The sequence below is a fragment of the Dasypus novemcinctus genome, chromosome 4 (assembly GCF_030445035.2).
Source record: "Dasypus novemcinctus isolate mDasNov1 chromosome 4, mDasNov1.1.hap2, whole genome shotgun sequence".
In the NCBI taxonomy this organism is placed as follows: Eukaryota; Metazoa; Chordata; class Mammalia; order Cingulata; family Dasypodidae; genus Dasypus; species Dasypus novemcinctus.
In genome coordinates this window covers 54,011,880-54,025,762 of record NC_080676.1, presented here as the reverse complement: position 1 = coordinate 54,025,762, position 13,883 = coordinate 54,011,880, and the positions used below count along the sequence as shown (strand labels likewise).

The following is a 13,883-nucleotide window of genomic DNA, read 5'->3' as shown; positions in this document are numbered from 1 at the left end:
CTATTTACCTGCACAGGAAGGCACAGGGAAAGCTCCTTGAATGTAGAACATGTTCTTTAACCCTCAGAGAAGGAAACCTCAAAATGCTGTTGCATTTATTTGAACCTTCTAGTCATTATAGGCTTGGGTGAGTTTTCTGAACAGGCCATGCCTGGGACTTTCAATAAATTTTCCACTTTCAACCTGTTTCTCATGGCACATGAACACCAGAACTAAGTCAAAAAGGTGGAATGTAAGCTCTCTGAGGTTAAAGTGTAGCTCTCCAACTTCCCAATCTTCAGACATGGAAGAACTTAACTCATTTACCCCTCTTTGTCAAAGATGAAAGGGGGGGCAGTAAAACATGTGACTATTTAACACTACTATTTATTATACATGAAAGATATAATTTTTAAATACATTAGTTATTTACACACCTGTATACATTTATAGATTTATTGTTTAAAAAAAAATTTTTGAAATTAGGCCAGAATCACCTTGCAAGTACAGGGGTATTTCCTTGAGGATACATAACAAAACAATAAGTTTTATATCAGCTTATTCCCCAAATACACAGTCTTTCACATTGTTGCAAGTTATCTTTCCAAAAGACAACCTAATAATGTCCCTTTTCGGCATTAAAAAATGTGAATGTATTGTCTCCCAAACTTTCTCATTTCACAGCACCCCTAAACATCCTGCTAATTTTTTTACTGAGTCCCCTGAGCCAAAAGAAGGTCCAAACAACATATAAGTATTTATGTTTTAACAACTTGTAACCATTTTTTAAAAATACAAATAAATTGAAAGAATGTTTTATTTCATTCTTAAACAGGCACAACTCCTTTCTAATGGGTCATGTGTACAACTTCTTTAGAATCAGATTGGATATTGCCACCCTTATTTCCTATTCCACATTGATTTTAGCATGGCACCTGCTTTTTACCATAGAAACCACCAAAAAAAAAACTTCACAAAGATATGAAGGCATTGAAAGGAATACTGGACAAATTCATTTTGAAACTATGAACTACCTCAAACTAGTAGTCCACACAATGTTCAAGCATCAGTATATTTCCTTCAAAAATTTAAAATGTATAACACTGCCCCTGCACTAGGTTGTCTCAGAGCATAGTTTAAGAATCAACATGTTAATGCCTCCTCTCTACCTAAAGAAGAAAAATCAAAAAGCATGGTATTTAAGGCATTTCATAGTCAGGCTATAACCAACCTCCTAAGCTCACTGTTACCCATTTCCCCTCAGTCTCTATTCCAGCCTCTCTTCCTTCCCTCTCCATATACGCGGTGCATGTGCATCTCTGTGCCTCTGTGGTGCTTGCTCCCCTTTGCTTCCCAGAGTCCCCTTCAAAGGATGAACTAAAAACCTCCTTCAAGACTAGGACTCAACTCTTACCCCCCTGTGAGGCCTTCCTCAAACCCCCCCAGTAAAGCCAATCATCCACTCCTCCTCCGCGGGAGACTGGAGCAGCAGTGGTGTTCTGCTAACTGCTGACATGGTATCCTCACTGGCCTGTGAGCTCAGCGAGGACAAGGGCCTCATCAAATTCCTCCTGAGCCTCGGCTCTGCCCAAGGCCAGGTACGGAGCAAGTACTTGGGTATATGCTAAATCCTTGTTGAGTTCAAGTGAACAATAAAGAAAACACAGACACATGTTCTTATAATCTCAGAGCAGGAAAGAAGCTACCCATCCACAGAAGAATGAAAAAGGGTATAAGCACACCTTTCACAGGAAGGAAATCACAATCACTCTTAAGTATATGAAGAGATGATGTCATTCACTCCAAACAAGACAGATACAAGATAAAATGCTATCTACCATTTCCTACCTATCAACATGGTAAAGATCATAAAGTTTACTAAGACCCAATATCGGTGAGGCTATGGGGGAAAAGTGCTCCCATATATTGCTGGTGGGAGTGAAACCTGATGCAACCTCTTTGGTACACCTTGGGATCTAGCAATTTCACTTCAGGAATTTTTTTACAAATGCTCAGAGATGCAGAAGTCATACATACAAGCCTATGCATTGCTGAGTCACCTATAGAAGCAAAATGTTAAACTAAATATCTATCAGTGGGGAACTGACTAAGTAAATCACAGTACATCCATTCAATACAGGCTTTAAAAGGAATGTAATTCCACACTTACACATATGGACCAATCTCCAAGACACATTATTAAATGTCAAGAGCAAAATACAGAGGATGGAGGGTGGCATCTATAGTATACCAATACACACACAGAGACACACCCATATATATACACATATATGCTTGGATATGCATAAACTGTCTCTGGAGCGATACACAAGGATGTACAAAACAGAACTTATTATTTTTCTGGAAAGAATTTCCAAGTGCCTGGGAGACAAGGAAGGGAGGGAGAGAAATTTACTTTTTTGCTTTTTTAAAGATTTATGTTTTATCTATTTCCCCCTCTTCCCCCCCCCCCCCCCCCCCCCCCCCGTCTGCTCTCTATGTCCATTCGCTGTGTGTTCTTCTGCATCTGCTTGCATTATTTGGTGGCACTGGGAAACTTTGCCTCTTTTTGTTGTGTCATCTTGCAGGGTCAGCTCTCCGTGTGTACGGTGCTACTCCTGGGCGGGCTGCACTTTTTTCACACGGGGCAGCTCTCCTTGTGGAGTGCACTCCTTGCATGTGGGGCTCCCCTATGAAGGACACCCCTGTGTGGCACAGCACTCCTTGCGCGCAGCAGCGCTGCACACGGGCCAGCTCACCACACAGGTCAGGAGGCCCTGGGTATAGAACCCTAGACCCTCCATATCATAGATGGACTCTCTATCAGTTGAGCCACATCCACTTCCCAAGAAAAATTTACTTTTCAATTTTGAACGTTATACTTTGTCCATGTGTTACATATTCAAATAATATTTTTAAAACCCCAAATACAACAAAAGTATAAAATAAAAATCATTAAAATTTACCAATAATTATGAGGTTTAAAAAAATACTTTATATATTGGCTCAACAATAAAAGATAGAGCTGAGGGAAGGATCCTTAACTGTCATGTCACTTGAGTGAACATAAATGTAACTGGAAACAAGAGTGATGCAACCAGTGAGGGGCAGGAGAGTGCCCAGAAGTTATTAGGAATCCATTCCTCTACCCTGCTTCTTCATAGCTTAGGAGTTATGTAGCATCAGGAATGGCCTCAGTTTCCCAATACTGAAGATCTGAATAATTCAATGGTTCCAAAATCACTGTTGAGTCAACAGAAAAAGAATTATTCACAGAGTCATCAATTGAGTAGAGGGAAAAAAAGCCTCAATCCAATATAAAGCATTAGCCATCTACATCGATTTTATGAAGGGGACGACAGGCATTATGACTGCATTTCAGTATAAGTGAAAACACACTTTCTCTTTCAAGAAAGAAAGACTGAAAGAGAGTTCTTAGTTCTCTTCCTATCCTTGGAAAGAATAACCCCAATGTCCATTTTAAGGGAGGAGTCTGTGGCAGAGCTGCTAGCTACCTCCCATTATCCATTCTCTCCTTTCTCCCTTGGTAACAGACCTCCAATTTTATTCAATGAAGTCAGTTAAAAGACTTTCTTTCCAGTCTCCCTTGCGGCTAGGTGCAGTCTACCTTTTGACCAGAGAGGTATAAATTTAAATGTAGCACAGTTATTTTTGAAAGGTTGACAAAAGGAAGATGACTCCATGGGGACATAAACATTTTGTCCTTCCAGCTTTCTCTTTCCTGCTTTCCAGAACAGGGATATGATGGCTGGAGTTCCAACAACTATTTTGGACCATGAAGAGGCTATGATGTTGTAAATCACAGACCAGGATGAATTGTGGAGCAAGCCTGGACTTGCTGCTTCCCAACATCTTCTACATGAGAAAGAAAGAAACATCTTTGCTGGTGTGTACCTGGAGCAGTTTGAGATTATTTAGATTATGTTGTTAAACTAATGTATTCCTGTTGGTGTGATGATACCCTGTGATGGCATTAAATTTGGTTGAGGGTCCTTTGATAAGATAACTTGGTAAGATCACTTTAGGGCTTTGACTGGACTATGCCAGTGAGGCATGACTCAGGTTGAGTCTCCACCTCCTTCCTGAGTCTGACATAAATGGACACACAGAAAAAGAAGGACACAGGAAAAAGGGAGCTGCCATGTTTGATCTGGCCATGTGAGAGAGGACTAGAGGATCACTTAAGCATGATACTCCCTAGAGGCTGGGCCCACGGAGCAGCTCGAGAAGAGACAAGCCCTATGCCACGTTTACCTACAGCTCCAGAAAGGCAGAGACCTCAGCAGAGCCTGGCGGCCATCTTGCTTCCCCATATGGGAGCTGACTTTGGTGAGAAAGCACCTCTTATGGTGCCGTGATTTGGACTTCTCACAGGCTTGGAACTGTAAGCTTTTACCCCAAATAAATCTCCTTTATAAAAGCCAACACATCTCTGTACTTTGCATCAGCAGATCTTTGGCAACCTCAAACAGTACCCCCAGAAGAACATGTTCTAAAATTTAATCCATTCCTGTGGGTGTGAACCCGTTGTAATAAGTAGGACCTTTGATGAGGCTACATCAGTTAAGGTGTATGTGGCCCAACCCAATCAGGATGAGTTTTAATTCTATTACTGGAGCCCTTTATAAGTAGAATGAATTCAGACATGAGAGAGAGAAAGCTACAGGAAGCAAGAAGCTTAACTGGAAATGTCCATATGCCTTGCCACGTGACAGAGGAGATGAGGATCACCAGCAGCCAGTCCCAGAACACCAACTCTTTGGGGGAAAAGCATCATCTTGATGATGCCTTGATTTGGATATATTCCCAGCCTCAAAACCATGAGCAAATAAATTCCCATTGTTTAAGCTGAACAATTTCATGGCATTTGCTTGAGCAGCCTAGGAAACTAAAACAACGTCTACCTTGTTTGTCACCACAATTTTGGGTTTTCTGTTAGATAAACTGGATATAATCCTAATTCACTCTATCACTGAAATTAATTTACAGGCTACATCAAGTTGAATAAAGAACCATGATCAGTGTGACCAGAGAAAAGTGCCCACTACTGGGAGATGAGGAGTATCAGTTTGAGGGGGTTATAAATCAGGGTTTGCAAAGCCAAATACTTACTGGGATGAAGTAGTTAGCATAAATTTGTGAAGCACCTAGGTATAAAACAAGAGGAAGAAAGGGGGCTTGAGGCAGCCCCACAGCACTAATGGCATTCAACTTTAAATGTTTTAAAAACCAGTACAGTCCAAATAGAACCCTTTTGCTAGAATGAGTTTTAAGCATATCCTATGATTTTCTAAGATATGGGATGCTAAGTGTAAAGAGTACAGCCTATGGAAAAAGTACCAGGGAAATGAAATGGTGGGTTAAACACCCAGGAAGCAACAGAAGAGATGGAAGGGGTTCACACAGTATGAAGCACAAAGCCTGAGGACTTATCTATGGATTCATTTTTTAAATGGTTACTTGATAATTCCTTCTGCCACCAAAATAATTACTCAAGAAATCAAACCTCAAGGTCTTTTGAATAAATGACACAACGGTTAAGAACAAGAGGGGGAAAACGGATGTGGCTCAACCAATTGGGCTCCCATCTACCATATAGAAGGTCCAGGGTTCAATGCCCAAGTCCTCCTTGTGAGGGCAAGTTGGCCCATGCAGAGTGCCGGCCCATGCAGGTACGCAGCCCTGCACAGGAGAGCTACCCCGCATGGGAATGCTGCCTTGTGGGAAAAGCCACTCAGCACAGGAGTGCCAGCCAACACGAAGAGCTGCTGCAGTAAGATGACGCAACAAGAGACACAGAGGAAAGAAAATAAGAAGACAAAGCAGAACAGGGGAGCTGAGGTGGCACAAGAAGGACCTGGAAGTTCCCAGGATCGATTCCTGAAGCCACCTAATGAGAGTACAAGCAGACACAAAAGAACACACAGCAAATGGACATAGAGAGCTGACAACTGAGGGGGAACAGAATGGGGGGGGGGGGGTTTTAAATTAAAAAAAAAAAAACAAGAAGGCAGTCAACTTCTTCATTCGGCCACAGAAAATCATGAAAAATAACAACATGAGGTCAAATTGTTTAATTATTTCCACCTTCATGTGGAGAAAGTGGCCATGGTGGCTGCTGGGGGTAGGGAGTGGAAGGAAGAGATATGATGTGGGGGCATTTTCGGGACTTGGAGTTGTCCTGGGTGGTGCTGCAGGGACAGTTACCAGACATTGTATGTCCTCCCATGGTCCACTGGGTAGACTGTGGGAGAGTGTGGGCTATGGTGTGGACCATTGACCATGAGGTGCAGTGGTGCTCAGAGATGTACTCACCAAATGCAATGAATGTCTCATGATGATGGAGGAGGTTGTTGTTATGGGGGGAGGAGTGGGGTGAGAGGGGTGGGGGGTATATTAGGACCTCATATTTTTTTAATGTAATATAAAAAAAATAAAGAAAAAAAAGAAAAAGAAAAAAAAATTTTCCACCTTCAAAAATGCATGCTGAAGCCACCTAATTTGGAAGAAGTGACATTATTTTATCTATATTAAAGGAAGGCAGTTGAAAAGCTAACAACCAAAACCTCAGAGCGTATTAAATCATTTCAGCTTTGGGGCTCATTCCAAGCTGGTTTGGGTTTGCTCGGTTGACTTGGATTGTGGTCCAAAGACATATTGAGAAGCAGGGAAGACTAATCAGGTCTGAAAAACCAACTGTAGATTAGCCAATTAAGGAAAACCACAAGGTAAAAGGCAGGTATGAAACCAGCAAGGTCAGGTCCAGCACGGACTAAGAATCAAACCACAGGAAACGGACTTGGCCCAGTGGTTAGGGCGTCTGTCTACCACATGGGAGGTCCGCGGTTCAAACCCCGGGCCTCCTTGACCCATGTGGAGCTGGCCCATGCGCAGTGCTGATGCACGCAAGGAGTGTGGTGCCACTCAGGGGTGTCCCCGGTGTAGGGGAGCCCCACGTGCAAGGAGTGTGCCCGTAAGAGTCGCCCAGCACGAAAGAAAGTACAGCCTGCCCAGGAATGGCGCCACCCACATTTCCCATGCCGCTGATGACAACAGAAGCGGACAAAAAAACAAGACGCAGCAAATAGACACAGAGAACAGACAACTGGGGAACGGGGCGGGGGGGGGGGGGGGGATTAACTAAATAAATCTTTTAAAAAAAGAATCAAACCAGGAAGGAAACAGCTCCATGACTATCTTCAGTGTCTACTTTTCAAATAAATAATATGTCTTTTTATTATAAAACTAGCATTTATTTGTAATAGAAACAAATTTAAATAAAGATAAGCAAAAAGAAGAAAATAAAAATCACCTTAATCCCAGGAAATAGTATTAATAGCTGAGATTAATACCAGGAAATAGTAGCTACTATTGACAATTTGGGGTATATTCCTCTAGGCTTCTCCAGTCTCCCCATTATTTATTATTTATTTACATAATGTATATATATTCTTTATTTAGACACACATGCATATATTTATACACATACATTCACACTTACATATACATATATATACTTGTAAATGTATATATACAATTTTACTAAAATGGAATCATACTAAGCAAGCACATTTGAAATTGCCTTTCAAACAATAATCCCAAGTATTTAAGGACATAAATTTAGTGAAACATTACCAAATCACTTTTTTTCCTGGAAAAATCATATCAGAAATTTAATAGGAAATATGACAGAAATTACATGACATAGAAAGCAGTACTCCTTTTCATAAGCAAAACTGGCTCTTTTGAATGAAGAAAACAGAAAATCACCATTAGGCAAATAGCACAGTGATGACTATTGAAGGCAAGATCCATGGATGGATGCTAAAATTAGTGGGCAAAATGCTGAGGAGAAATAAGATTAGCATAGTCTCAAAGCATCATCCCAAGATATTTATTAATTACTGTAAGTTTACAGCAGAGAAACCCAGAAAACACAGCCACCTTGGCAAGTGGCCAAGGTCAACATCACCAGCATCATGAGTTGTTGAGATTATGTACTTGGAAGGGCGTGTTACTTCTGTGGCGTTCTTGCCAAAATGCACCACTCCAGGCTTAGGATGAAAAAATACCAGACAAACCCAAATCAAGATACACCCTACAGAATAACTGACCAGAACTCTTCTACAGTATCACAATTATTAAAGACAAAGAAAACCTAAGGAACTATCACAAGTTGGAACAGACTAAGAAAACATGAAATCTAAATTCAGTGTGGGATTCTGGATGTGAAAAAGGACATTTCTGGAAAAAATGGTGAAATCCAAATAAGTCTGGAGTTTAGCTAATTAAAAAAAAAAACAAACAAAAACTGACTCTTCTTTAAAAGCAGCAAAAAAGAAACCAGTAGCAGAATTACAAATACTCTCCAGGCACTAAAATTGTTTCAAAACACTAAACCCAACAGAGAGAAAGTGCTAAAGGATCTGTGGTGGTTTAGAGCTGAATGTACGCTATAAAAATATGTTCTTAAATGGAATTTGTTCCTGTGGGTGTGAACACATTTGTAAGTAGAACCCGGATGAGGCTACTTCAGTTAAGGTGTGACCCACCTCATTCAGGATGGGTCTTAATCCTATTACTGGAGTCTTTTTTTTTTTAAGATTTATTTTTTATTTATTTCTCTCCCCTTCCCACCCTCCGCCAGTTGTCTGTTCTCTGTGTCCATTTTGCTGTATGTTCTTCTTTGTCTGCTTCTGTTGTTGTCAGTGGCACGGGATTCTGTGTCTCTTTTCGTTGCATCATCTTGTTGTGTCAGCTCTCCATGTGTGCGGCGCCATTCCTGGGCAGGCTGCACGTTCTTTCACGCCGGGCAGCTCTCCTTGCGGGGCGCACTCCTTGCGTGTGGGGCTCCCCTATGCGGGGAACACCCCTGCGTGGCAGGGCACTCCTTGCACGCATCAGCACTGCACATGGGCCAGCTCCACACGGGTCATGGAGGCCCAGGGTTTGAACCACGGACCTCCCATGTGGTAGACGGACGCCCTAACCACTGGGCCAACGCTTCCCTTCTTACTGGAGTCTTTTAAAAGAGAATGAAATTCAGACAAAAAGAAAGCTTTTGTTGCTTTCAGCTAACAAAACCAAGAAGAGAAGGGAAAGACGAGCAGGTGCCACCATATGCCTTGTCATGTGGCAAAGGAGCCAAGGATCTCCAGCAAAAGGTCTTCGGAAAGAAATCATCACCTTGATGATGCCTTGATTTGGACATTTTCTTGGCCTCAAATGTAAGCTAATAAATTCCCATTGTTTAAGCCAACCTATTTCATAGTATCTGCTTTCAGCTAGCAAACTAACATCACTCACAGCATCCTTCACCACTAAGTAATTACAAAGTAATGTCAGACAATCTCAATTTTAATTTATTCCTCTCATCCTTAAGTTGTGGAGCAATAAACAACATATTATTTAAATCAAATATGCACATGTACATATACAGAGAGTGAAAGAGAATCCAGTAAAAAGAACTAGTTACATTACCTAAAAATAACTTGGAATTCCTCCTTTTTGGTAAAGCTCCACCAGATGCCCCTCTTACCTTCTGAAAGGAAAACAAGAGATTGTTAAAATGCAGCCTATGGAACAAACAATATTAGGGGGAATAATACATCTTAGAGGTTTCCAGTTTTTATAAAGAGCAAGAGGAAATATTCAGCCTAGACTAGAGATTACAGGATAAACAGGAACTTGGCCTGGTCAATAACAGTACGTGAAGGGTCAGTGCTATTGTTCCTCCTGATTATTTTCACCAAGTTATAAAGAAAGCACTTCTGAAAAGGAAGAGTGAGGAAAAGTAGATTCTTAAGCCTCAAATCAGCATGTGCTCCCAAGAGCACTGGCGTCCATGCCTGATGATTGAATGACTCCGGAAAAAGGATGGTGGCTCAAGGCGTTGTTTACCCACTGGGTCCCCAGTGCCTGGCCCCAGGCATGCTCAACAGTTATTGTTGAGAGATTGAATAAACATCCATAACTATTTACTTATGGTCTGCTCCTATTAATCCACAATCTAACCTTTCTATACATCTTTGGAGTGCCAATAGATGACTGTGTTTGCCATCCTAAGCTTTGTGCATTTTCTGCCTATAGTGGAAGTCCCTGGCAGCAATGAAATAAAACACCCAGTAGTGGTTATACAGATGAGGTCAGTCATTCTGATGCTTCTAATGCTCATGGAAAAAATTTACTCTCAAATAGGATTATAATAATTTTTGCTTCAAATAGCTAAAACCTTATTTCTATACTGTATTTTTTAGTTATTAGAAAAGAGCAAGTTTTCAACATACTGTGGTATGTGAGTCTAAACCCAGCATCTTTTTCAATCTGCTAGAGATTCCTACAGCATCAGGCCTTTGTTGTTCATTTGCTACTTCTTTAGTCTTGCTCTCATCAGCCCTAAGTGTCCTCTTCTACATTTTATTATCTGACATCAAAGACTAACTCATCTTTGTGAATCTAATATTAAGTTTTTACAGCTTCTACTGTAGGTTTACAGTTCACATTTTAGAAATGTGAAAACCACAGAACACTTTAGCTTAAAAACCTGTCCCTTAAATACTGTTGCCAAATGCACATTCTTATCTCTTAATCTGTCTCAGCGATGGTCTCAGAGCTTCTGTCCTCTCCTTTCTACTTACGGGCCACCAAAAGGAATGAAATGAAACCTGCATCGAAGGCAATCTTAGAGGTCACTTGAAATCTCCTACAGAGGTTTATGGCATCTCGTAACTGTTCTGATCTCACTGCCCCCTCTATTCTTTCACAATGGTAGAGGGAGAAAAAAAGAGAGGGGTGGCATAAAGATTTGCTAGAAAATTAGGCTCTCTCCAATTATGATACTTATACCTGAAGACTTGAATTATATCTACTTACTTTAAAAAGAAAAAAAAAAGCTAAATCTTCCTTCCAAAGATCATTACCTCTGTTGCCTGCATCAACCAACATGAGAAATCAACAGGGTTTGAGAAACTGGAACTCCTCAGTCATCAAACACGGCTGTGGCCATGTCTCAGACTCCATGCCAGAGCTTAGGGTATAAAATGAATGAAGACATAGCCCACAGCTCTTGAGGAGCTCTCCAGCACAGGAGGGAAACACTTAAGTATACAAGCAGCACAGTATATTCTAGTGAATGTTAAGAGGTTCAAAAAAGCTACAATCATATAATAAAGAGGAAATGATTAATTCATTTCCTCTTGGGGAGGTTTGTCACATAAGAGGAGCATCAGCCCTGTGATATAGCAAGTGTTCAATAGATACGATGGATAGATGAATGGACAGACAGATGGACTGCTATCTCTGACCACCAGGAGCATGTAAAAGATATGTAGTAATACAACAGGTAAAAAGAGTAGCAGGAGTAGTAAAAGGGCATCCCAGATAGAGGAAACAGCATGTATAAAGGCATGAAATTATGGTGTGTTCGAGGAAGAAGTGAAATTGCTTTGGCTGGAGCACAAAGCTGGTGGAGCAAGAGAGGGTCAGAAAGATTCATAGAGACTCTTTTGTAATTACATGCAAAAGAATTTGAACTTCATCCTGCAACAAAGGTGTGACCTCAGAAATTTGAGCTTCACTGTGCCACAAAGAATATGCTTCTGGAAAGATCACTTTGAGTGCAGTATGCAGACCTGGATTAAAGGCAGCAAATTTCAAGAATGGAAGAGTAGTTGGGAAGCTACCACACTAGTCCTTTTACGGGAGAATGAGCACTCAGACAAGAATAGCAGGGATGGAGAGGACAACATGGATTCCAGATGCAGCTCAAGTGACAGGAGTTGTTCACCAACCAAACTTGGAAATAAAGCAAAATCCAAAGTCTAAGTCTCTGGAATTCAAGAGGAAGAACAATTTTGACAAAGAGGATAGTTAGTTCAGTCTAAGCACCTTGAGCAGGAAGTACCTATGAGATGTTCAAGTAAAAAAATTCAGGTCATAGTAGGATGGTCATATCTTTGGTTCTGGAGAGATATTAATTTGGCAGCCATCAGCTTAGAGACAGTAGTTAAACAAGGATGTGTACAACACTGAAAAGGAAGAGCAGCTTTCAGAAAAAGGAAAGAAGGTGCACAAATGGCATCCTAGGAAATGCCAATATTTAAGGGGGCAATGAAGGAAGAAATATTAATGAAAGAAAGTGAGAAAGAAAAGTCTGAAAGGGCTGGAAGAAAGCCCAAGAAAGACTGACACCAAAGATACCAAGGGGGGGGGGGGGGTGGCAAAGTTTCAAAAGGAAAACAGCAACGAATACCCAAAAAGTCAAGTGAAAATGGGCTAAAGCATCCACCAAGTGCGACAACTAGAAAGTCACTGACAACCTTTGCAGTTTGAGTGGATTGGAAGGAAGATAAATCAGGCTGCCCTGTTGAGCCTTGAAGGGAGGTGTAGTACAGACAATGAGGAAACTTTTTCAAGGAGCTTTAATTAAAGGATGTGATGAGTAAAGAAGGACACAGATTAGAGGGATAAATTTGTGATATGTTCTTCCTAAGGTGGAAGAGAATAAGCCAGAAGAGAAAGAACTCAGGGATATAAAAGAGAGTGGAATCAATGAAATTTCCTGAGGTAAGAGAAAATAGGGCCACAAGGACAGTTGGAACATTGCTATCTGCAGAGATGGGAGGGAAACAAAAGTGGAACTAGATACAGATGAGTTTCCAGGAGGCAAGAAAGGAATAGAGTTCCTGTCTAGGGGTCCCTGCCTTCTCTTCTCTATGAAATCCAAGTCAAAACAGTCTTCTGAGAACAATACAGGAGGTTGTTATGGATTGAATTGCATCTCCCAAAAGGATATGTTTAAGTCCTAACCTCCAGTCCTGTGGGTGTGATCCAACTTAGAAAGAGGATCTCTGAAGACGTTATTAGTAAAGATGAATTCAAACTGGATTGGAATGGGTCCTAATTCAATATAACTGGTGCCCTTATAAGGACAGGAAATCTGAACACTGTCAGCAGGAGACAGAGAGAAGATGGCCATGTGGCAGAGGCAGAGGCTGAGTCATGACACGGCTTACTGGCAAGCCACGTCCAGAACCCTATGGACACCTTGATTTTGGACTTTGAACCTCCAGAGCTGTGCAATAACAAATTGCTGCTGTTTTAAGCCATCCAGTTTGTGGTACAGAGGTTTGGTAGGGGTCTTGCAGAAAGTGTCCAAAGTCTGGAAGGGCCACTCAGGAGAGAGAGCAGGAGAGGATACAGCCTAGAGAAGGTTTGCTGGGCAGTGAGAGAGTGCAGCAGAAGGGGATGCAACTTGATCCCAACCACATGGTAGTATGGGATTCCTAGCAGTTCATACATGAAAGCAGTGGGTAACAGTAATGGGTTGCCTGGTGGGTGTTCTGGAAGGAGAGTTAAGGAGGCAAGACAAGGGGAAAGTGTCAGTGAGGGTATGGCTGATGAGAGAATGTTTAAAGTAATGGATCATGAGAAGCTGAGTAAAAAAAAAAAGGTAGACTGGCAGAGGGACAAGACACAGGCTAGACCTCAGGGAGGCAGAAGCACAGTAGAACTAGGGATAAGCAAGAGAAATGAGAGGGGCCTGTGATCAGAGAGCAAAATATTTATTAATAACTTGAAATTTCTGAGGCAGGTAGAGCTAATTGAACAAGATTACCACCATTCTAAAGTTCTGCCACTAATTTTGTAACCCTGGCCAAGTTATTTCAAGTCTCTGGGCCCCAGTTGTTTTGTTTTTCCCAGTTCCCTAAACTTTCATCACTGTACTAAGACACATTGGACAAGTCAAACTTCTTAAGAGCTGCAACGTATCACTTAAAAGGTGCAGGCAGTATAAATCATATAAGATTAGGTCAACATCAATTCCTCAAAATCTAATAATTAAGATTATGATTATCTGGCCTCCTGGCCTTTCTCCTTTCTTT

General features: G+C 41.3%; 1 protein-coding gene across 1 annotated transcript in view; it reads right to left on the bottom strand.

Annotated features, from left to right (window-relative positions):
- The window catches only part of USP13 (ubiquitin specific peptidase 13), a 151,801-nt gene that overhangs the window by 99,512 nt on the left and 38,406 nt on the right, over window positions 1–13,883 (bottom strand). Inside the window, exon 3 of the mRNA XM_004478961.5 lies at window positions 9,481–9,541. Coding sequence (XP_004479018.1) covers window positions 9,481–9,541 — 61 coding nt within the window. The remainder of the gene's footprint in view (window positions 1–9,480; window positions 9,542–13,883) is intronic.